This window comes from Eucalyptus grandis, chromosome 8 (assembly GCF_016545825.1).
Source record: "Eucalyptus grandis isolate ANBG69807.140 chromosome 8, ASM1654582v1, whole genome shotgun sequence".
NCBI classification, from domain to species: Eukaryota; Viridiplantae; Streptophyta; class Magnoliopsida; order Myrtales; family Myrtaceae; genus Eucalyptus; species Eucalyptus grandis.
Window position 1 is genome coordinate 11013429 of NC_052619.1, and position 24841 is coordinate 11038269.

The window sequence follows — 24841 nt, forward strand, 5'->3', positions numbered from 1 at the left end:
TGTAGATTTTTTTGGCTTTTTCTTCGTAGTAGTTCATATTCTTCTGAAACCTACTGTAACAAAATGAGGAAGTTTGTCTATATATGACGCCAATAATGGCATACGATGACTGAAATTGGCATCCCATAGCTTTCTGCCAGCTGACAACCAAGTTGGCAGACCTCAGATATGTCGAATAATTATTTGAACTAACGTTGCATATCTTAGACGACAGAATAGATTAAATAGACAGAGATGAAAAGAAAGTTGTCTGTGAAACTTCTCTCTCTAAACGCTAGCCCGCACAAGGATTTTACTTTGAATCTGAATTAGAGTGACTTGTAGAAATATCCTTGGACAATTAATGTTGCAAGTGGCTTTGTCTTTCTGTTCTCCTTTGTTGGAGATGTTGATGTTTAATTAAACATACAGTGAGTTAGGCAGATGTTTCTGTTTTATTGTTGGAAGCCTTCTGTAGGGTAAGTATCTTATGATCAGAGAGAGAGAGAGAGAGAGAGAGAGTAAATGGGTAATCAAACTTTATGTTGGGGGGCACCCTTGGTTTTTATGGAGTTGCGACAATAGGTATGACCTCTGTTTCAACACTCTCTTTGCAGGGAAGCTTCTTTTGGCAGGGGAATTTAGCTTTGAACCTGTCGCTATTCCGTAATTTAAAAGCCCTCCAGGTGAGAGGTGTATCGAATACATTCATAGGCGAACCACTATCTTCATCAGAATGTTGGGAGATAATTTTTTGTTATCCTGTTGATATACTATACTTTTTGTTCGAGTGTCATTTGTTTCTAGTAGTATGATGTTTCTCATCTGGGAAAAAATGTATACCCTAGCATATGTATGTTTAACGTGTCCTTTTATTCAAGCTAATTACTGTCTTGAAAAGGATTTGCTCCGTTGGAACTCTTTTTGCTTTCTCCTGGCGCAATAATCGAAAGAGTTCCTGAGAAAGGCATTCACATGGTCTTATCCTCTATCCAAATGCTAGAATATCCGTGGGGGAAGATGTTGAGTTAGCGCTATGTTCATTCTCAATGGATCTAAGAGCGGTACATCATCTTGTCCGTGATTCTGCGTTTCCTGGTGCCGAACATTCATGCATTTCTGACATATTTCTAGAACTGTTTTCCATGTTGGGCTCCGCCACAGGTACTGTTTTTTGGGTGATACGACCTTGGGTAACAGTAGATGTTAAGCCTATTTGGTTCGTCTTTGGGGAAATGGTTTTGGGAAAATGTAAATATCTTTTGGGTAAAGGGGTTTTCCGAAATACTATATCTTTTGACAAATTATAACTTCAAATAGCATTGAAAAATAGTTTTGGCATAAATGTCGCTTTGCAAAATTCCAAATTCACATTTATAAAAGGCTTTTGTTATTTTTTTCAAGTCTGAAAATTAAATTCGACGGAGGCCTGCCACTAGCCACAACTGCCAGACACCGCCTGGACGGCCAAATTTGGCAGCCTAAGGTTACGTGTTTACGTGGCACGCTAGGTTAGAGGTGCATCGCCCCCAGCGATGGTCACTAGGGATGTGTGACCCCAAGTGGTGGAAGATGAATAGTCGTGAATGAATAGGAAGAAGATGAACATCGACTTGGTATTTTCAAGATGTTGAAAGCTCAAAGTAGTTTTGGCATTTGCAAAATTAGTATTTGAGCAAGAGAGTCTAAAAATATTTGCAAGCATTTTATATTTTCCCAAAATCTGCTTGTAAAAGTTGAAACCAAACAAGGTCAAGAGTCTTGGTAAAAGTTGAAACCAAACAGGGTCAAGAGTGCATTTGGAAACTGCTTTCCGGAGTTTTCCAAGGAGTTTTGGGGTTAAAGATCTTAGGTAAAAATAGAAGTGTTTGGGAATTTTTTTTTTGAAGAGGCTTAATCCAAGCCTTTAAGCATTTTTAAGGCTGAAAGTTCAAGACAAAATAGTAACTTTGGCTTTTCAAAGATTTTCTGCATGTTGGGGTCATTTAAAGGAAAATTTTATTTTGCCCTCATACCGTCACAAATTTATTAAATTCCAACTTAGGTCCCCTAATGCATCACGAGGTTTTACTAGTCCGGGTGTGCTAATATAGGACGCTGTGAACATGCTCTCCCCTTCAGATCTGAGCGAGACTCGGCATGTAATAATGCCAGCATTAAAGCCGATGAGGACGTAGCGAAAAGAATTCCAAAAAGCGGAGGATGACGGACGTCTCGGGTACCGACCTCCCTTTTGAAACTCTTGAAAGCAAAAGAGACAAAACGACCCATGGCTCTATCGAGCGGTCGATTCGCGTTCCCAGCTCTGATAGGTCCATTTACCGGTATCTCCGAAGGGAGAAGTTGATGGTCAAAACTCAAATATATGACAAGACTATGAAAGATCCGTTTTGTCATCGCCTTTTAAGAGAGAGAAATTAGATGCTGACTAAGGTCCGATGCACACAACGTAGGCTCAGTCTCGCCCCTAACTTTTTGACAAGACGCACGTCCTTCCGTGACTTGATGCGCTTCTGCGGGTTTGATCTGTGCGTTTTGCTGCCAAAAACCTGTTCTCGTCAAATCAGAGAGCTACGACCACCGATTTCGGGTGTCCAATGTCGAAACGAAAACAGGTGACCCTTCTTACTGGTCGCCCGGAGATGGCAGTCCCGAATTTGACCGTGATATTTTTTCCTCGTGCTTTTTGAGACTTCATTTGAAATCCGTTGCTCGTTTTCACCAGATTGTGCCCGCATGATTGACGGACAAACTTTTGAAATTCGTAACTTTATTGACTAATTTAAGTTGTTGAATTTTTCTTATCAGGAAAAATTATATAGAGTTAAATTTTCACGTCATTTAACGGATCTAACAACTCGTAAATACACGCACTTTTCTCCAAATCTGATCTTGATCCTCGAATTAGTATTCCATCCAATTAAATTGCGAGGGTTGACTCCAGAATTGAGAATATATATATATATAAAAGACTTTGGAAACTGTAACCTTGTATTAAACGAACGAAAATTTATTAACTGGATATATATTATATGCCTATCTCACACCACGAATCCCCAAATAAAATATTAGGTCAAAGGAGAGAGAGAGGAGCAACGGACAAGCATCGCTCGTACCTGGGACGCGTCTCAGCTAATCATCACCTAACGTGAGCACGAACAAGCACAAAAGTTAAAATAAAAAAATTAAAAATAAATTTTCTGACGGTTTCCATTTTGAAAAAAATGACAAATCGGTTTTTAATTTTGTTTAGATATACATTATGCTTTATAAAAATTTTAATTTATTTAATATAATTTTGAAATTTTTGTATATATTTAATGAACAAAAAGTTTGCAGGCTCACGATATATACGAGTCGAAGTTTATGAACTGTGACATTATTTATTCTATTTTTATTTATTTTTTTAACTATTATCGTGACAGAGAATCCATAAATATTTCCTGCCGAAGAATATGATTCCGCAGTTAAAATTTCAGACGAAGCTCGATCGAACTCCCCACATCGCCTTCTCTCTCTCTATCTCTCTCTACGCGTTCAATCATTTCATTCGTTTCGCCTTCCTTCTGTCGGTGCTGCTCTTACCCGTTCGACAAAATCCAGTGCAGAAGAGAGAAAGAAGAGAGAGAAAGAAGAGGGGGCTCGCTTCCGCATTCTCTTTCGCCGCGCTCCTTCGTCCGAAGCTTCGCGCTTCCCTCGGTCGGCCCGCGGCTGCTTCCCCTTTTCCGTTGATCCGGAGGGGGAGATCGGCTCGATCCGGCCGTCGGATCGGCGGAGGAGAGATGTCTTCCTTCCAACGGCGTCGCCGGCGGCGGCGGAGCCGGAGCTGCCAACGGCCGCAACTACCTGAGCACGAGGTGACGAAGATGGACACCTCGCCGGGGTCGCCATCAAGTACGGCGTCGAGGTTCGTCGGCTTTCTCCCGTTTGGCGCCCGCGCGGTTCGTTTTTTCGTGTGCTCTAGATCTTCGTGCGGTGAGGATTGAGGTTGTTCCTGGGTGACGGGGGGATGGCTCGATTGGAGTGTGGTGGCTTGGGTTCCGAAGGGAACGGCTTGAGACGAGCGCCTTCCGGAGTTGGTTGGTAGGAGTAGGATCGCGTGCTTTTGTATTTCGCTCCCGGATGAGTGGAGGTTGCTGTCCGGACTGACTTTGACTGGCAATGTCGGAATGCTAGAAGAGCTAATTTTGACCTGCATGAGGCTTGTGGGTTGCTGGTGTCTGTCCATGGATAATGGCTCGGCTTAGGTTGTGTAGAATTTGCGCAAAACTTTGATGTGTTTTTTCTGGATCAAATCCTTTAATTTTTTTTAAAAGGAGTTGAAGTCATTTTTAGGCCGGCTTATAAGAGTGAAATGTGTCGTGGAGATGGAAGTAAATAAGGCATTCCGTGGTTATCGAGTCTCTGCAGTTTCTGATGCCGATAGGCTATCCTGTAATCTTCTCATGGGGTTTTGCATGTGACGGGAAATGCTCTTTCCGCATCAGTCATATGAAATGATATGCCTGGTGATAGTCTCGTTGTACTTCAAGGATCAGAAACTAATCTGGCATGCCAGTGAGGTTTTTTCCCTGTGTAATGGTTAGATTTACCCTAGAACATTGTTCTACATTTGCTACTATTTAGCATATTGCACCTCTCCAGAGACTACATCCTTTATGGTCAAGTAGCTACCTTTTGCATTCCTTCTTATGGGATTAGTCACCAGAATAAGTGTTCCCATCTCAGATTTGTGATATAGCTAAAGGAATGTGTGTCACTTATGTGATTCACTCAAGGTTATCTTGCTCTTCTAATGGCTTTTATTTTGCTGCATAGGTCGCAGATATAAAAAGGATGAATGGGTTAGCCACTGATCTTCAAATGTTTGCTATGAAGACGTTATGATACCGTTACCAGGAAGACATCCACCTTCCGCCATCCCGTCTGATGACTCTGGTTCTTCAAGGTATTGTGCAATGATGCTTGTTATATTAAGGACATTTTACGAAGACAAGACTCTTGTATTTCTGAAGCAAAAGACTGCAAAATACCTATGCTTTGGATTGCTTTTTTGAAAGGTCCCTATCTTGTTTATCATAGCATTGTGGTATATTCTCTGCCCATCATTATTTAGTGGTTAAAACCTTAAAAAGAACAAGGATAACCAGAGTAGTTCGATACCTGACAAGCCTTTTCTTTTAACAAAAATTATGTGGTCATGTTAATGAGTACCTATTTGAGTGCTTGTTAAGCATACGTAATAAATGACGATTTTTTTATACAATTAGTACATGTGCCCTAGGACAACCATTGCATTGTAAGTAGTAAATATTCCTTTGGTAGGTACGTACCAAATTGCTTTAAGGGCACTTTCAACAAAGTCATTCAAATGTGGCTACTGCACTACTGACTAATCTAACGAGGGACTGCAATGTACTCTAGAAAACATGCTGGGATTTGTTGTTCCCTAACTATTTAAGGAGTTCTAACAGAATCAAGACATCATAGCCTCAAGGAGACATCCTCTGGGCCTTCTCCATGGGAGATGGCTGACCTTTTTCAGAAATATGCACATGGTCCCGAAAGATGCAGAGCTAATGTTTCTCGTTATGTACTTAAGATATCTAATCCCCTAGATTTCGTGGAGTTTTATAATTGCTGTCATTCCCTTTTACCACCAGACGCCAAATTTATGCACATTTGAGTGTTTTAAAGAGCAGCTGAAATGCTAACTTGGGCAAGATGATCACCGGATGAGTGGGCCTTGGTGATGGCAAAGTTAAAATTATTGTGCTTCTGTGAAACCTAATTGACCAGAAACAATTAAACGGAAAGGAAGAAAAACTACCTGTCCTGTTTTTTCAAGGACTTGGAGAGCAATTCCTGGTAGATAAAATTTCAAGGAACAAGGAGTTGATCCATTAAGTTTGATTAAAACTATTGTTTCCCAATATTCTTCTGCTTTCATTCCTACAGAATTATTCTTTCCATTGCCGTGTGAAATTATTTCTATGTAAGAACCACTTTCCTGGTGAAAGTTGATGCTGCTCACTAATAACTGTTCATCGACTCCTTGTGCTTGTCTACTCATTGTGGCTGTAATGCAAGAGCAGAGTTGTGGAGGGAGAATCTTGTCTTGGTTTTCATAAAGGCAGAGATTGCCAAGTCTTTACTTAAATAGTAGTCATTGTTATGGGATGTTTATCAACTGAGATTGTCAAGGCTTCTACCTTTCTTTTTTGGTTGGATCAGGGCTTCTACCTAAATGTATTGGATATGGGAGACAAAAGATGATAAAGCTTTTCTGGCTTTTTGTCTGAATTTACATTTCTGTATGTGGAAAGAAGTATGAATATCTTCATATGCCTGGTGCCATTAATAAGTACTGCTCCTAAGTGATGAAAGAAGAAGATCATTTTTTGTGGTGCCTCATTTTTCACTTGTTAGGGATAATATTCTGTACAATCATCTCTGCACATTATACTGTATGTGACTAATAAGGCTCAAATTGTTTGCAGAGAGATGGGTGCAAAAATATCACTCACATCGAACCACCCTAATATCTTGGACTCCTTAGAGTCTCTAAGATTGAAACCACCTCTAAAGGTCTCTCCGGCAATGAACACCTTGCAAAAATTACTACGGCCTTGATTTACGGAATAAAAGAAGTGTAGAAGGCATGGAAATGACTGCTTTAGAACAGGAACCCCTTACATCTTTGACAATGGATTGCCTCCTAAAGCCTCAACTTTTCCTGAGTCATCTTACAAGACTCGAAGTTTAGGTTTTTCCCAAGATGGAGTTGCAGACTATGGACCTCTTTACAGATTCTGGGACGTATGAGGGAGAGAAATCTAGTGAAAAGTCTGTTCGGAGGCGTCAAAAGGCGGAACCGGGATTTAGGGGTTGGGACTCAGAAAGTTGTTGAAAGAAGAAAACAGTGGTGGAAGACGTAGCAGTTTCTCCACAATAACAGGAAAGGGTTTGGCATTGAGACCAAAATCAGCCAGTCGAACATCGCTGACTGGTGATGTGGAGTCAAGCTTGTCGAATGCTATCCCTCTTGGTATTGGGGATTCTGTAATGGTCGATGAACCTGTTGGAGTACGGAAGGCCTCGCTTATCTAGCTCTCCAGGGATCAGGATGGCCGTAGGTCCTCATCCATTTGGTCAACTTCCAACTGGAACTTGAAATCAGACTTGCCAGTACTTTCAGCTGGCAACCATCACCGGACCACTTTTTTAGGGCCTCCCACTAGCGATGTCTGGCCGTAGGAACAAAGCAGTTTTGATTAGCCGTAAAAGCTCGCACATATACGTCATTTATTTATTTGGATTTCTGATTTAATGGAACAAGCGCCAACGTTACGCCACACATTCATATGTTACCGCCCTGAAATGTACATTGAGGGAAGAATGAAGGAAACTCCTGGTGAGGTATAGGATATAGATCATTGTGCCAACTCCACGAGGTCGACGGTCAACAGCCTGAAATGGGCAGGCTATCGTACCGCTATTCTATTCTTGTATTTCCTAATATTTGTAATCTCTGTGTCATCCAAATTGATTGAATTTGTAAGTACTGCACCGCAATAATCTGTGGTCGACTATGCATTAATGAAGAATGTATCACCATTTGTTACTGTGGTCTGCGCCGTATGCTTTTGGGAGTGACTGCTGGATGATTGCAGGTTCATGTCATTACTAACTTTGATGTTTGGCATTAATGCGTGGCTACCGAAACTCCTAAGTAAGTTCACTTTCACGAGATTCTCTCTTCTCGTCTCGTGGTTATATAAGATCACATGTTCAGTGATGGTTAATTACCGAGTCTCCAGAAATTATCACCTATGTGAAATGAAACGATCATGAGGCCGTCACGATTTCACAAAAATAGGTAGCAAGGTTCTTGCATGTATAGTTTTTTTTCCAAAGGGTAATGTCATCGGGAGGTTATTGAATTTTTTCTTGATGTTAAATGTGATCCTTGAGTTTTTTTTTTTTTTTTTTATTCAGTTTAGGCTAAGGACTTTCGAAAATCACCTCAATGTGGTCTGTTCATCAAACGAAGAACCTTTTAACACGTTTCTGCTAACGTGGAATGTCACCTCAGCAATGACCAGCCAAAAATAAGAACATGGAAATCATCTGCAGCATATAGAACCCAAGCTTACTAAACAACTCTGTATTAAGATCGGACAAGGAACAAAATTTTCAAAAATTCCCAAGACAAAAAAATTCATATTGATGTTAACTTGGTTCATGTTACTCAGATTCTAACTACTGACAAGCCCTTTTGCTTTAACACATCAAAATAGCAGCGCCAATCTTTGCTGGGGACTCTACTACTGTAACACCGGCTTTCGAAGTGCCTCGATTTTGCCCTGAGCTGTGCCTTTGCCACCTGACACAATAGCTGCAAGAAGGCGAGATATGGGACCTCAATTCTAAGGAGAAACAAGAACGTCCTAGGGTATTTCTCAACTGCTGGATAGAGTGACAATGTGTTGAGAGTAGTAAATTGGAGGAAATGTCACCTCCAGCATGACCCATACGACGACCAGGGGAGCAGTTAGACCGGCAATAAAAGCAACGACGGTTTCTCTGTCTTGCTTTCCTGTTTGATTGATCACCAAAGACAGTTCAGTGACAGTATAGGAGAAGAATTATATGGGGCAGCGGAGCATGACTCAGTTTTTGCAAGTATAACTCTTCCCAAACACACAAGACATCACAAACTCCAGACAAATGAACATTTTCACAATGAACAGGTGATGTTAAAGCAGAAGAACTCAAACAATGACAAATCGCAGCTCAGTAGTCGTACAAAAGTCCCTATGTAAGAGTTTTGAATAATTATATAAGAAAACAGGTATCCTTGGCACTTGTTAAGCAATCACCGATGAGCTTTATGAATGTGAAACAAAAAAGTCTACATTTTGAATCCTCTTGGGGACATGTCAAAACATTACACTTAATTCAATTTTAATGACTTGAAGATACAGATTCTCTCTTTATAACAGCACTTAGAAGAAGTGATTAGTGCCCTCAGGGTACTGATTGACAGTAAGTAAACATTACTAAACTTCTTTGTAAAGTTGCCTGCATGCATGAACAATCCGTACCACTAGTGAAACAAGAGAGCTTTCAGCTGTCAGTTAGTTGTTCTCCTGTAGTCTAAAAATTTACTATGAACCATCTCTGAAGCAAAAGCAAGCATTATAAGTACAGGGCCATGTTTCTTTCAAGTTGCTCGGACAGCAAGAACGTGTTGCAAGCAATCTCCAGAAGTAATGAAAATATCTTCATTAAAAGTACATGAAACAGCAAATAAAGCATTCCAAATATGTAGGAATCTTATCTTTGGATGCGGAAGACTGAATAATCAAACAAAAGCGCCAGTTATGCCTATCTTTTCATTTTGTCATGAACTGCCAAGATTCATCAAAGGGTAGAAAAATAATTCTCACCTTAATAAATGCAGCAGCATCTTCTTCAGCAGTTCCACCTATTTCACCTATTAGAATAATCCCTGGAAGAGCACAAGTGTCAGGTATCTATGTTCAAGAGAATTGTATGAACAGAATTAGAGGATCACCAATAATTCTAAGAGAATTGATGCAGTGATGAAATTATGAGGAGAGATTCACTAGGGAATCTATACCAGTTCAATCGAAACCAAGTGAACATACACTCTGTGAAAAGAATATACTTGCCACTACATAAAAGAGTATCGTGATCTAAGCCAAACAAAGTTCAAAATAGATTAGATGAACAGCAGGCCAAGTGGACCAAAATTGTGTTAGTCTCCTGGATCCTAGTGCTCCCTTTTTCTCATACAAGGAATTCTCGTAAGTCACAATCCATTCTCCTAGAATCTTAGACCAAATAGATGATTAGGAATAATAAGAACGTGTCTGTTCACAAGCTTTCGCTGAGTGGCAGATTGAATAATGAGAAAACAATCATGAACAACCCCAATTGAATTATGAGCATACTAACTGACATTTTGGACATCTACCTTCTGTTTGAGGATCCACAACGTAATCTCTCGAGGCAGTCAACAAAGTTGGTCCCATTGAAAGGGTCACCACCTGTTCCCCACACATGTGGATTGTCCAAGACCAACTGCAGTCGTTTGAAAACCTGCAAGGAAAAGGGAAGACAGAAAATAATATAATTTATGTCATCCCACTAGGCATATCTATATAACTGCTATTCAAGCAAACAAGAATCCACAAAAATCAAATGACCAACGAGGCCCACAAACAAAAATTGACAAGTGAGCTAAGTGACAAATTTCCAAATTCAGCAAGTACTCATAAGATGGATACTGCCACTAAAAATATTGGACATAATCCAGGCAGATACAGATTAGACGCAAGCTGTACTTCAACTAACATTTAGATGATGTGAGGGCCCAAGGGCATGATTAAGAAAATGAAAACAAGAGTTTCCACCAGGAAAAGAAACAGAGTCAGTATTTGATTAGAGCAACTGCAGGGCCAACTTTGTCCCAAAGAATTAGCAATGCATTGTCAAATTTGGAGTCACCCCTGACAGAAACAGTACAAGGCACAACCTATGCATGTACTATCATGTAAACATGAATAATAAAGAATTTCTGAAAAGAGATCGGAAGGCAAGAATGTCAAACTGACAAACAATTCTCCTAATAAAATCTTTAATTTCTTCAATGGGCTTTTCAAAAAGGAACGTGCATTTTGAGAGAGAAAACACTAAACCATTAAAGGGATATGAGAAGTCCAAAAGTGATACTGCTGCATATGTTGCTGGATAACTAATTAATGTGCAGCAGTGTAAATCTAATCAATTCTGAACCAAGGAAATTTTAGGAATGCCATGATATTCCTGCTAAAAATAAAGAAGACTTACTGCTTCATAAGTCAAAGGTCCCAGAGCGGGACACAATACCCACACGTCCTGGTTTGTGTATGTACCAGGCATAATGCCTATTTTACATTCTCCAGGTTTAATAATACCAGGGCAGTTAGGTCCAATCAGTCGTGTCTTGGATTGCCTGTTCAGAGCATGCCTTGACTCGAACCTGGAATCATAAGCATACATTTGTTATGTCCAACTTCGGATATCAGGAGTCACAAATTCATAATTAGTATACAAACCCTGATAAGCAAACCATTTACTTGTACAATTATTCAAAAAAGAATCGCTAAGTAACTAAACTAGTCCAGAATGACCAAAGCATATTTTCGCTTGAAAGAAGAAATTATGTTCATCAGTTTGACTTTAAATCACAGAAAATGTGGATCTTTTTTATGAATCTCAGGATGTCTCATGTTCAACGACAACATTTAAACTATCCATACTTGAAACTTAGAGAGAGAGAGAGAGAGAGCGCGCCTGGGGAGAAGGGGGGGTTTAGAATAACAGTTCTTGACTTCTAGTTTTTGCAAATGTAAAAGGAAGTCAAAATCCTAACGTTGTATTAATGTTCCCTGAGTATCATATAAAAAAAAAAATCAATTGTGGTTGAAATTTAAGTTCTTTCAAACTCAATTAGCCTTTAAATGCATCAATCCTTCCTTATCAATCATCAACAAATAAGCATGGGTTGTTTGCCCATACCAGGTGAAAGGGTATAATTTAGAATACCATATCATGCTGAGGAATCCCTTCCGTGATGCAAACAACAAGATCGAGCTCAGCTTCCATGGCCTCCATAATGGCAGCAGCAGCAAATGGAGGCGGAACATATACGACTGAAGCATTAGCCTTAGTTTCAGCCTTCGCTTCAGCAACCGTATTGAAAACCGGAAGGCCCAAATGCTCTGTTCCGCCCTTCTTGGGAGTCACACCACCCACCTGTTCCCATAAAGTACATTAAATCTTATAATCAACTCGCAAGACACTCCCAATCCCAAGTACCATAACTAATTCAAGCGATTCAAACTGTCGTCCACATTGACTTAGCGCTCAAAAGAGGAGAATCATCTCGCGACAGATTTTCGCATTAGAAGCAAGACTAAAAAGAAAGGCTTCATCATACTCTACAATGCAACCGCTTAAAAAATCTTCATGCAACTGGACAGATTTACCGGTGGACCAAAAAGAAGAAGAAAGAAGTGCTCAAACAAAACTGGCATGTACGGGCAACGTGGACACGAAGCGAAGCCAGTGCTCCAAAGCAAAAGCTCGAACGAGCTACGTCTTCAACAGTTCCAGATCATCCGCTTGAAACACAACGATAGTACCGACAATCGCCTATCAAACCTACCGACTAGCACAACAAAACTGGCACCGAAAAAGCTCGGAGCGCCGCGACACGTCACGCCGACGCCGCAACGTCCGACTCCGAAGCCGAAACGGAAGCCGCCGCCCGGTAGAGCCAAAAAAAGGAGCGGAGAAATGACATGCGCGCCGGCAAGGAGAGAGAGAGAGAGAGCGCGCGCGAGAGAGGCTCACCATCTTGGTGCCATACTCGATGGCCTGCTCGGTGTGGAAGGTGCCGTTCTGGCCGGTGATGCCTTGGCAGATGACGCGGGTGCTCTTGTCCACGAACACCGCCGGCTGGTGCGACGCCGCGGCGGCGGCGTAGCTCCGGGCCCGGGACGACGCGAGGCGGCGAGGAGAGGGACGGCTTCTCGATGCGATCGAGCCGACGAGCTTGGTCACCGCACGTCGAGCCATCGATTCGAGTCCCCGCCTCCTCTCTCTCTCTCTGCGCGTCTCTCTAGGAAAAGCGCTCGGTCGAGGGGGACGTCCTCGCGAAGTCGCAGGAAGCAGCGGAGGTCCTGACAATCATGGGCTTTTTTTCCGGGCTCCGATGGGAAAGGACTGGGCTTATGGGCTCGAGCCCATTTTACAACGCATCGAAAAAGCGCGTATGTTATAGGGAAATATGAATAAAAGGGAAATGAGATTTAGGGAAGAAAAATTCGAAATCCTTCCAAGATGAGGAAATTTTCAATTTAAATTTAGGAGGCGCGAGAGATTTCGTAATAAGATGAGAGTTTCTTCGCACTCTTTCTAAATCGAGTATTGGTAAATTGCTGCTAACTGGTTCTTTCGTCTCGGGGGTTTATTGAGTTCCGCGATTAGACAGCATTGATTGCGATCAGTCTGAGCTTCTTCTGAATGCTATAGTCTTTGCTACATGATGATACATTATGCCTTTTGAGGATATATAGTCATGAAACATTATGGCCAGTAGAACAATGATGAAAGAACTCAGCACGATTTAACTCGTGCTCTTCCCTTGTGTTACATCGCACCGAACCGGTGCCACGAGCAATGGAAATCCATTCTCTCCTTATCTCGATTACAAGTTCCTAGACAAACTCAACTCTCTCTCTCTCTCTCTCTCTCTCTCTCTCTCATCCTTCCAATAGAATAAAGAACGGTGGGTTAGGAAGCAACCGGCCATTATTCATGACTAGCAAATCTACACTATACAGCTAAAGTTGACATGTCAGCACCAGATTAATGCAGAGTCGTTCGTGGGTCCGAGCAGCGAGTGATGCGAGGGAACGTTAGCCATCATGAACTACTTCTAGCCACGTGTCTGAAAAACTGAGACGAATGTCACGAAGGAGCTTGCACATCGCCTTTACAGAACTTCCATGATCCGTCCTCTTGCTTCTTTAGGACGTAACGAATTTTATAAGAGCTGGCATTGGCAAAAGAGGAAACAAAATGAAGTTAACACCCACAATAAGTACTGCCAAATCGAATTCAGAAAAGGGAAAGGTGGAACCGTCTTAAAGAAGTTGGGAGGAGACGAAAAAAGTGTTATGACCAATTAAGGGAAAAGAGCAGACAAGGCAAGGACTTTCGCATTTTTGAGAGAGGATCTCCGCCACGAGGATAAAGAGAGATAGGTTCTCTTTCTTAATCAAAAGCGTCACCCATATGACAAGCCAATTAAAAGTTAAAGCAGAACTGAACAATGCACATATGAGATGACCAGAGATTTGTTCATGATTGCATTGTACTCGATTAACCTATAGGCAATAACGACTTAAACCTACCTGTAGTAATTTGGGTTCTTTGGCTGAGATTCATCAACAAGCTCAGCAGCTTCCTCCAGAAGAGCATCAATTTCGGCCATCTCTATGCCCATCCCATCTGAAAGAGTCTCAGCTCGAAGGACAGAGAGTTGCAACAGGACAAATCTCCAATAACAAGACCTGTCTTTTGCCTTGTCGACCAAAGCTTCCCACTGATCCAAAATACATTATCACCAAATAAATAAATATCAAGAGAAAAAGATGGAAAAAGAGAAGTCCCGTGTCTTTTGGACCTCAAGGAAAACATATCCTTCACATAGTGGGCTAATTGCAATCCCCTAAAGAAAATCTTTGAAAATGATCATGCCAAAAATCAAGGGTTTAGATTATATTTTACATACAAAACTTCAGATGGTTTTGACAATGTAGCAATAATATGGTAACCCCATATGTACACAAGTGACAAAAACCAAGTAGATATGGGGCTAAGCAACAAAAGTGAAAGGGATGACAACGAAGCATGGCTCAGAAAACAAAGGGCAAAATAAGGGCACTTGTATAACCTTCCATGTTAATTCAGAAAATATTTCTCTGGTTATTGGTAAAAAATCAGTTCCCAGATGGTCACATTATGGCTTAAGTGTGCGATTAAAAACCAATATAACCATGGGGTTCTTGACTGAGAGTGCATAAACCAATCAATCATCGTAAAGCTACTATGCTCGCTCACTTCCTTGCAATAACCAGCTCGGTAAGTCAGCTTGGTGTCTCACAATACATCGAAAGATTAATTGAGTATCTCCACTGTGAAAAAAATACAAACAGGACATTTACCTGAACTAGCATGGACTCATCAAGTATTTCAGGAAGGAACTGAACTTGATAATCAGGCCCTAGAGCCTCAGCTTTGATTGTTTGCCACTGTTTCACAAGAGATTCAGCATCCTCCAATTGCATCGGCCTCCTGGTAACTGCGGCTGTCGATGAGAACAAACCCGCAGCCAAAAATGAATTGCTTGTGCTTTTAGAACCAGAGAGGCTTTCAAACTGCTTCTTCACCATGGTCAACAATTTGTCCACTCTGCTGGTCATGCCATTTCCCTCACGATGAGCAGAACCAGCCTTGTGTGGAAAAGAATCCACATGACAGACAGTAGATCCTGTATCCCTGTCGGATATGCTAGTAGAGATCCATCTAGATCCATTGGCCATCCTTACCACATTCTTGCTCAGTGGCCTAAGGGTTATGAACATAAAGCAACCCAAAACTGTAACAAAGACAATCCGTCCAATTATATTCTTCTCACTGAACAGCATATCCAAAATGGTGCTATGGTGTCCACCAAGCCTTCTTTCATTTGAATAGAGGGTGAGCTAATGTTGCTTCCACTGCTGTTCTGACCGACCATGTCTGTGCCCTGAATATCAGTCAACTGCTTAACAGCCAATCCAAGGTATCGGGAGGAACTTGAGGCTGGAAGAGATTCATCAAATTCTCTTTCTGTTTGTTGCTAGAGAAGTGGATAGTGGTCTGTGGTTCACCGATGACATGGTTTCTACTGCTCGTTTGCTTTTCTTTTGGGCAGATCTTTTTCCCCACTAAAGAAATGACCCTGCAAGGACATCCTGTTATAATCATTTGATGTTTCTGGGTGAATTTATCTTACGTCACTATGACACAAGTCATGCTGACAAAAAAATTTCTTACCAATGATGGGGAACAATCTTGTGTATCTGCAAATACAGTAAGAACTGCATCTTTCAGCCATTGTTCCTGCTTAAATTAACAAGGAGTTAAACATATAAAATCAAAACAGAGCATAAGCGAAATGACAAAAACAGCAGAGAAGCAACAGAATATGGACAGATATTACAATGCAATGTCCACCATATAGCATTGTTTGACATTTAAATCTTATCACACTATAGTCAGCAGAGCAACATAACAATAACTTGCCTGAAACCAGATAATTAAAGAGAAAAAAAAAATGCTTAGTACACTATGGATAAAGCTCATATTGTTACCACCAGCAAACAAATCAAGAGTATGAGACACCATTTGGCCCAAAAAGAAAAGTACGAGACACAACACTGCTGTGATATTCACAGCTGGCAGATCCAGTATGGTAGAAGACGTTAGTGAAGTCATTGCTGCAATTTATATTGAAGAAAATAAATTAAAATCCAAACTAAAGAAATCCAGAATCTAAACAAGATCCTTTTCCCTCCTTTTTAATTTTAAGCTAAGGAAGTACAGGTCAGATGTCCTTCCCCACAGATGAAATGCAGTGTACACAGTAAGAAGACAGAGGTCAAAACCAAGTATCCATACTGAGAAAGCTTAGATAGCAAGAAATGAAACAGAAGCCCATTTTATTAGGTGCACACACCCTAGTAGGAAGGCATAGACTCCTACTCATAAATCTATATAAACTTATATAACCCTGTATAAACTCGCGTTAAAAATATTTAATGCCTCAGCCTCCCAAGGTTCTACCATGGCATATAATGGGTATCAGAGGGGTAAAGCAAATGATTAGACATCTGTACACATATCAAAATACATTTCATGACATGTTTGAGAGGTTTGAGTTCGATAGCAAGCATGCATCATCAAGGAATTACGAAATGGGAAATATGAGCCCATTGCAAAATCAAATGCTCACCAAAGAGGGACCTGTGCCAGAAACATCTTTGATTTCCTTTCTTGTAGGTGACTTCTGTGTAGTGGAATTGGAATTTACTTCCAGCAGGTGAAGTCTTTGAACCGCCTCTGCCTCACTACCCTGCAAACAAGGTAACTCACAAATTATTTGATGAAGATACGGTCAATAAATGAGAGATCTGCCCGACCAATTCAATATGATAGCACAGCGTACAGAGGAAAGATAGCAGAAAAAGAGTACACTTCAAATGTACCTGACCAAGAAGGAATAAGCAGAAGGCTTCCTCAAATTTCAGATCGATACCTTCCGATGCTATCAAGCATTCGCAAATAACTTTTGCCCTGTTGATCTGCATCCATCAGTAACATGTTCTAACATGAGCACAAAAGAATTTAATGATTACCATTAGAAGACATGAAGTCCAACCAAAAAAGAAAAAAAGGATAGAAAGAAAGAAAAAGCAAGAGCTGTGAAAAGGCCATGGGGAGGGTGAAGAAGAACGATGGAGTATATCAGCAATTCTTACCAACTCCATTTGCTTCGCTGAAAATCCGAGAGCAATATGAGCTATCAGCACCACGTAGAAACAATCAAAATCAACAATCACCCTCTGATTTTGAGATTCTAGAGATTTCTTGTTCTTCCTTGTCATGGCTAGATCATCCCAGGGGATGAGATCTATTATTTCTGTAGCCATAAGCCTACTTAGTGCTTGGTTTAAAAACATGGCCAATCTTGGACCCTGCATGAAGTTTCCACATCAAGGCCCTGCCTCAGCAATTCACGCAAGGCTGCAAGTGCTCCCCGTCTCCGTTCAGCATTTTCAGGAGAACAAGGCATGCCCAGCAATTCCAAAGTGCAAGCAGGGGCAAGCTCCTCCAAAGATTCTTCAATCTACATTATTCATCAAAGAATTTACAACGATGACTAATTACAAATTAAAGCAAAGACGAGATACGCCGTAGCATAAATCTATTCAAAAGGAGTCTATCTTGCCCAGACAGAAATAATATCTGATCTAAATGAACCATCTATTCAGATGGAGGTTGCCACTTTAAAGATCTTTTTTACTGATGACCAGGGCAACAGGGAAGAAAATTGTTACTTATTCTACAAAAAATAGATTCTTCCCCTGCAATTTCACAAAACGCACTAGTTAACTGCATATGATTTTACCTGAGACAGTAATGGCATTTTTCCAAGGGAAATCTTACTTCTGAGAAGACACTGAGCACGAGCCAGGGCTTCAAATCCTTGGGACACTTTGTTCTTCTCAAAGCTAGTCTTCGCAATTGCACACTTCAAGAAAGCGCCTAAGATAAGACAGGGAAGCATAACAAGGCTGCTACAAATTGATGAAACTATCTTTTATCTTGGTGGTTTTTCTCACCTCAGCAAGTGCCATAGATAGAAGCAGATCATGAACATTCGGCTTTGCATCTGGATGTTGAAGAGCTGCTTGACCAATATTTAGCACCAGCTTTTCTTCTCCAACCTGCCATAGATAATAAAAGTGGCAACATTGCACCTACCATCTGAAGCAATGGGCATTTGTCTTTCCTACTCAAAAGAACTTTTCTTTTCAGATTATTAATAATAGCAACATTCTATGATGACAAGATAAAATTGTCGGCATAAGGAATAGCTAATCAACCACTAACACTTAGCTTCTCCAATTTATGTAAAATATACCTCTTGAAGCAGGCAGAGAGCGCCTGGCAACCAAGCCCACGGAATTCTAAGAGATGATTTAGGTAGGATTTTTTCCCTTGTATTTCCAGAATATTCTGGTTCAAATAGAAGTTTATCCCTCACGTCCATAAGAAGATCCTGCAACAGAATCGATAGAACATAAAAGTTCTCTTTAATTAATTGAAGAAGATACTGATGGAACAGGAAGCAACAATAGTGAACCTTGAAGTTGCTACCTCTCGAGATTTGACGGCCTCCATAGTGTATCCCTCCTCTACTTCAGCACGTTTCAATTGCATGACTGACTTCACGATCTCATCTTTCTCTGCTTGATCGGGGAGGCCAAGAAGCTGCAAGCAAATGTAATCTCCTGTGAGTGGTTCAGCGAATGAAAAGGAGAAGTGCAGAAACGCCAGATAACAGTAAATGCATGATCTATTTGTGTCATGAAGGACAAGAACTGTGCATTTGCAAAGCACGCCAAGAAAGTATCAATTTCAAATTGGATCGTCGCCAAACATCCTTCCAAGCTAACTCTCGCCAGCTGATGAACGAGCAACCGAGTAATAAGAACTAATTTCGCTTCATTTCTCCGTTGACTGCACCCAGAACTAGCTCCAATAGCGCACTGACCCAAAATCTAAGCAGGGAAACGACCCAACTAACATCTTCGTGAGCTCGTAAACGTATTCGAACGAAGCCGAATCACCTGATAACAAGTGACGGGATATCGACGGCGCCCGAGCCGGCGGACTCTCCAAAACGCGAGCCGTCGCGGCGGCCTTCAACCTCCACGCGCGGGACCCGACCGCCGCGGGCGCGGCCCGCTCGCGAGGCCGCGGCCACCGATTCTCGAGACGGCCGCCGCCCGGGCGAGGCGGAGGAGCGACAGCGAGGCGTTCCGATTGGGGTCGCCGCGGCCGCAGACGCGAGGAGGAGGAGGAGGCGGCGGAGCGGCGGAGACGTCGGCCGCGACGCGAGCCAGCGCCATGGGGAAGCGGACGGATTCCCGACGCCACTACTACATTTGGGGGAGATCCCGGAGCTAGGGTTTTATGGCCGGAGCTCCGGGGCGGGGCAGTGCAGTGAAGCGAGGCTCGCCGGAGGGGAAAAGCTGAGCGAGATGGGAGCTCGATTTGTGCTCTTTTCCGGGGAGGTGATTCCGCTCGACAGGCGTCCACATGAGCTGGATTAAAGAATTTATCTCGGCAAGACCGTTGGGGAGCTCTGAATGCGGGGGCTGCGCTCGCCTGCGCCCGGAGCGCACCGGACCGCATCCATCGGGGCCGTTCATCTGTTGCCGGGTGCGGGTGGGGTCCGCAGTGGATTTCGTAAAGCGCGCGATCGTGCGCGATGGGCTCCGCCCGTCGGATCGGGAGACGTCGTGTTGAGAACTCCTGTGGGAACGAGCGGCTAGGATTGCCTGGACCCAAGCCCCACGCGGCGGATCCATCCCGACCGTCCATTCGGCTGGCTTCGTGCGTCGGCCCACTTAGATCCCATAAGATGCACGATCCCAAACTAAACCCGAGTCCGGATAAGAAATTGTTGGGCCGGTCTTGCTTGGGCCCTGGTCCATCACACGTGCGAATTTCTTTTTGGTTCTTTCTTTCTTCTCAAATAGGTATGGTTGCATCTCCTACTTTAAGTAGCTTTTCTAATGTAAATTCCTTTTATCAGTTTTTTTTTTTAATAAAAATTCCTCCTATGTTCTCTAAGTTACTGGTTTTCCACATCGTTACTCCAAAATACATAGCAACATTCAGCAACCGAAATTAGCGGTACTTAAGCAGGCTATCATTGTTACGGACTTCAATTTTTCATGTATCATATCCCTCCAAAATCATACATTAATAGGATCTATTACAGACTTCAATTTATCATGTATCATATCCCTCGAAAGTCATACATTAATAGGATATGTCGTCTTCCCAAACTCTTGAGCTCTATACACGTTTGAACCTATAATTCCATGGTGAAAGCCTCAAACCCATTGCTCCATCGTCTTCGTCTTGTTGTTCCAATTGTGAGACCAACACTGGGATGTCCTATCGATTCCGTTGAATAAAACTAAATGAGAAAAATCTTTGCAATCTTGAATTTCTTGAGGCAAGTTTGAGGGACACATTATTATACCAACTCCACTCCTTGTAATGCATGACCCAAGAACACAATATTACAATAATACGACCGATTCGACTTTTTTTCACATGTAGTTGACAGTTGAGGCAGTGTTGTTGACATGTAGTTAAGATAATCATCCTCATAACGCTAGTAGACACTAAAGGAGGACTTCTAGTGATGACAAAAAGGCCAACTCGCTTATATGCTTGTTACTAATGACTACTGTCAAATAACTACGAATTAACTAGCTATGATTTGTGGCGTCGTGAATTATTTTTATTGGCATTCTCAACCTAGAGACTCAATGGAAAGAACCATTGTCCCTAAATAAAGGACATTGGTTCACCATCTCAAAGAATACACGACCAACTAACCGACATTAACTAGGGCAATAGTGATGAGAGCCCAAAGTGTTTCGGTGCTCACTACCGATATCAATCTATACGCAAACCATAAACTGTCAGATTTTAAGATAGTGTAGGCAATATTGTTTCACACTATCACAAATTAAGACATCTCGAACCTTCAACAAAAGATGGTCGAGGGACCTATAGTGTCTCGCACTTCGATAGTCACGTAATAAAAAATAAATAAACTACTAACCCGCCCTAAATTTCAACAGGCTATGAAGAACTACGAAAGACATTCTAAACACATGAAACATATTAAGATCATATCTTTAAGCACAAATGCATGGATTTGCATAGGAGCAAACGGTTCACTCGCTTTTACCAGACATGGATCATTGGCCAAGTCTGGAGGTGAATCCATGTGCCTCTTCAAATCCAAGTCAAGATACTCAAAAACTAGACAAAGCCTATTCTCATTGTGCACGACATCTTGAAGCCTCGCCATAAGCAAAAGTGCTAGTTCATGTATGAGACCATTAGACAAGAAACTGCAAAGCATGATGAGATCCAAATAAGAACGATTACAAAATCAATAGGACCAAAAGATTAAGGCTAATGGATTTGGATTTAGTGCAACAAAAAGCAAAGCTCGTTTTTTCCTTCTTCTTTTTTTACTGACAAAGACAAACCATCGGTCCTTGTCAAACAATACTAAAAAACAATCATTTCATATGCTGGGTTGTGTTTATACCTTGGAGCAGTAGGCTATCACTTGAGGAAGTAAATGCAATCATCTTGTCCTCATTGTGAAAATTCCGTGTCACTATTAATCAAAGAAGAAGCCAAAAGTATCTTCTCCTAATAGGTCATTTGTTACGTCATCTATGTCCCTCATTAAGACTTAAGTATAACCCAAATTTGTGAAGATTCAGGCGGAAGCATCGATTTGACCCCTTTCTTCTATTCCTCTAATAATGCATGCATCTTGAATCCGAAAAAGAAAAGTTAACCACACAAATGGCCATGTACATTTCACTTTCGTCCCATCTTTTTGCATCGGTCATATTTATTTTACTTTACTTTAGTTTTGAACGCAACATATTAAGATATCATAAATCTCCAACTGCAAACTTGACATATTGAATAAGTCGGCCGCATTTACAACATTTGTTAGTCATACACTTTTTTTTTTATTAGCACCCATTTTCTTAAAAAAAAAAAAAGAAAATGTGATATTCAATTTTCTTTTCAAAGAAGAAAAGTGGTAGACCATCTCGCCAAGCCGACCAACAATGTCAAGAAGCTTCGCTGAGGCACGGTCAATTCGGCCGACAACATCACCAATGGGGTGGGCACCGTTTACATCGCTCCCATCTCGGCCGTTACAGGACTAGAAATTCTAAAATTTATACTTTAGTAGAAGCTAACAATCTTACATATGCGTACAATTTTGTCACTTCAAAACATTTAGGACACATGTCGGCTTACTTGCGGTTTCCTTCACTTTATCACAACAAAATCAAATGAAAATCACATTCTTTCGTTTCCTCTTCTAGTTGATATTCTTCACTTGTTTATTTTAATAATTATATATTTTCAGAATATATTTCCAATCTAATAAAGCATAATTCAAACGTATGTTGTATTTCCTTTTCCAATTAAGATTTGAATTCCTATTTAGATCGAGAATCTATCTTTGTATGGATTAGCAACTAACTTCTTTTTCAGTTAACCATTAAGGAAATCAAAACTGGTGCTCTATCTGCGGATAGAAATAAAGAAGAGTTAATTTCTTTTTTTCAAAAAGAAGAAGAAAAAGAAAATTTTATATCCCACACGCGGGAGAATTCGAGAACTTTCCCGTGAAGTAATTATTTGCAGACCTTCGAAATTTGCTTTTCTTTTATTTTTCAGTTTTTATTCTCATCACTTTTAGTTAGAAAGGGGAAAATAAATTGATTTTCACGTCCTGTCTTAACGGCTATATAAATAAGAAGCGGACCTGTCGGATGGTTTCTTGACGCAAAGCGAAGGAGAAGTGAGATCACACCCTTACAGGCTTAAACGAATCGATCCAATTAATTAGTAGATACATATACACAAAACATTTAAAATACACGTTGGTTTACTTGCAATTTTCTTCAATTTATCACACCCAAATCAAATTAATATATTAGATTATTCTGTTTCCTCCTCTGGCTGGCTGAGTGAAATATTCCTTGTTTCTTTTATTTTAGCAATTAAACATAACTCAAGTGATTGCTTTGTTTCCTTTTTTCCAGTTAAGATTTGGATTCCTATTTAGAGTTAGAGTATCTCTATATATTAGCAAATTATAACGTAGTATATATAGCGCTTCTGTGCTTAATTATTAACACCGTCCAAACCGATACACTATCTCCCCTCGTGAAATTCTGCTTCCTATCAATTCGATAAAGTTGAGAATGGAGAGAAATTGGGCAGATCTTCTCCCTGAGTTGCTCGGATCGTGCTCCCAAGGCCTTTGTCCAAATGATTTGTCGGCGTTCCGAGCAGTGTGCCGCTCGTGGCGATCCGCGGCGGTCGAAGAGAGTAGCGACGTCCCGTGGTTGATGCTGGCGGACAAAAGGGTAAGCGGTGCCGCGAGTTTTTCTGCCTCCAATGTCAACGGGTTCACAAAAAGTTCATGCCCGAGGTGAAGGCGAGGAGATGCTTCTCCTCGCGAGGTTGGGTGTTGACGATCGGCAGGGACTGGGAACTCCACATGCTGAAAAATCCCATGTCGCGTGGCAGTCATATTATTAATCTTCCCAATTTGAACAAGTTCCCCGACATCGAAGTTGAAAACTTGCGTAGGTATTATCACTCGTATGGTGCCTTCATCAATAAGTTCGTCCTATCCGATAGCCCCACTACATCTCCAGATTTCAGGGTCATGGTCACCTATTACTACGATGCACGTTTAGGGCTTTGGAAACCCGGTGACGAGGAGTGGACAAAGGTTGACCACCCCAGCTCTTTTAATTTTGATGTCATATTTTATAGGGGGTGCTTTTATGCTCTTAACGCCAATGGTCACATATTGAGGTGCGACGTGAACGGACCAATTCCATCCAAAGCTCAAGTAGTTTTCGAGATGCCGCAAGATTTATTAGGTTTGGAGCAAATGTATCTAGTGCAATCGACAACAGGATCTCTACTGGTGGTGTCGCGACGGGGACAATATAGACCTCGAGGAACCTTTCGATTTCATGTTTTTGAGATTGACCTAGTAGCACAATCATGGAGAGGAATTAAGACCTTGAAGAACTCTTCGCTCTTCTTGGGCTGGAATTCTTCCTTCTCTTTGGAAGTCGATGAAAAGCATCACATTAAGCCGAATTGTATTTATTTTACTGATGATTTTATTGATAATTCCCGGGTTACTAAAGATGGAGGGGGCAAAGACATGGGAATATACCACCTCCAAGATGGTACGATCGAGCCGCACTTCCAGGGGAAATCTTACAGCCATTATTCTCCTCCGCTGTGGATCGAACCGAACTTCTAAATTTGTTATGATTGTTGATTTGAATTTCCAAAATTGTACTAGAACTTACTTCAGTTTTTTTCAGATGTCTGGGTGTGATTTCTTTATATTGTTTTATATCATTACATGTTCTAGCAAAGGCGAAACATGGTGTGATTTCTTTTATTGTTTTATATGCTTACATGTTGTAGCAAAGGCGAAACATGGTGTGATTTCTTTTTATTGTTTTATATGCTTACATGTTGTAGCAAAGGCAAAACATAGTGTCTGAACTTTAAACGAGGAAGAAATAAGGGAAAGATAAAAATATTAAGGGAAAGACAATGGATGAACAACCGCTGATGTTCTTTTCGGGGATGGCCATGCAGAGATGGGCTTTAAGGAGAGACTTTAGTCTTAACACACATTAAGAACAAACTTTTCACCCTGCGTCCCCTAGGCATATTTCTCTCATAAAGTCGGGCTATTTTTCTCATAAAGCTCGAGCAAGTTTCTCCGCATTCCTCAAATTTACTGTCAAAGCCAATTTTCGAATTCTTCAAGAGCGGATAT

At 41.2% G+C, this 24841-nt stretch overlaps 2 protein-coding genes and 2 pseudogenes across 2 annotated transcripts; 2 read left to right on the forward strand and 2 right to left on the reverse strand.

Annotated features, from left to right (window-relative positions):
- Window positions 1-2248: 2248 nt before the first annotated feature.
- Window positions 2249-7174, forward strand: LOC120286956 (annotated as a pseudogene).
- A 1015-nt stretch (window positions 7175-8189) lies between these two features.
- Window positions 8190-12645, reverse strand: LOC120286877 (annotated as a pseudogene).
- Window positions 12646-13125: 480 nt separating this feature from the next.
- Window positions 13126-19298, reverse strand: LOC120286957 (plastid division protein CDP1, chloroplastic-like). The gene is given in 16 exon segments (XM_039299572.1): window positions 13126-13609; window positions 13971-14161; window positions 14784-15297; window positions 15392-15460; window positions 15550-15575; window positions 15658-15723; window positions 16616-16735; window positions 16869-16964; window positions 17142-17335; window positions 17338-17509; window positions 17792-17914; window positions 18006-18110; window positions 18308-18445; window positions 18544-18657; window positions 19017-19060; window positions 19154-19298. Coding segments are annotated over 16 exon segments (2202 nt in total). The 3' UTR covers window positions 13126-13524.
- Window positions 19299-23446: 4148 nt separating this feature from the next.
- LOC104430517 lies at window positions 23447-24310 on the forward strand. The gene has a single exon (XM_010043262.2). It carries the CDS (start codon window positions 23447-23449, stop codon window positions 24308-24310), a length of 864 nt encoding a protein of 287 aa, XP_010041564.2.
- The last annotated feature ends 531 nt before the right edge of the window (window positions 24311-24841 follow it).

Excerpts from the sequence above, each read along its gene's own strand:
- LOC104430517 (XM_010043262.2), top strand. The coding sequence starts at position 23,447 with ATGCCCGAGGTGAAGGCGAGGAGATGCTTCTCCTCGCGAGGTTGGGTG.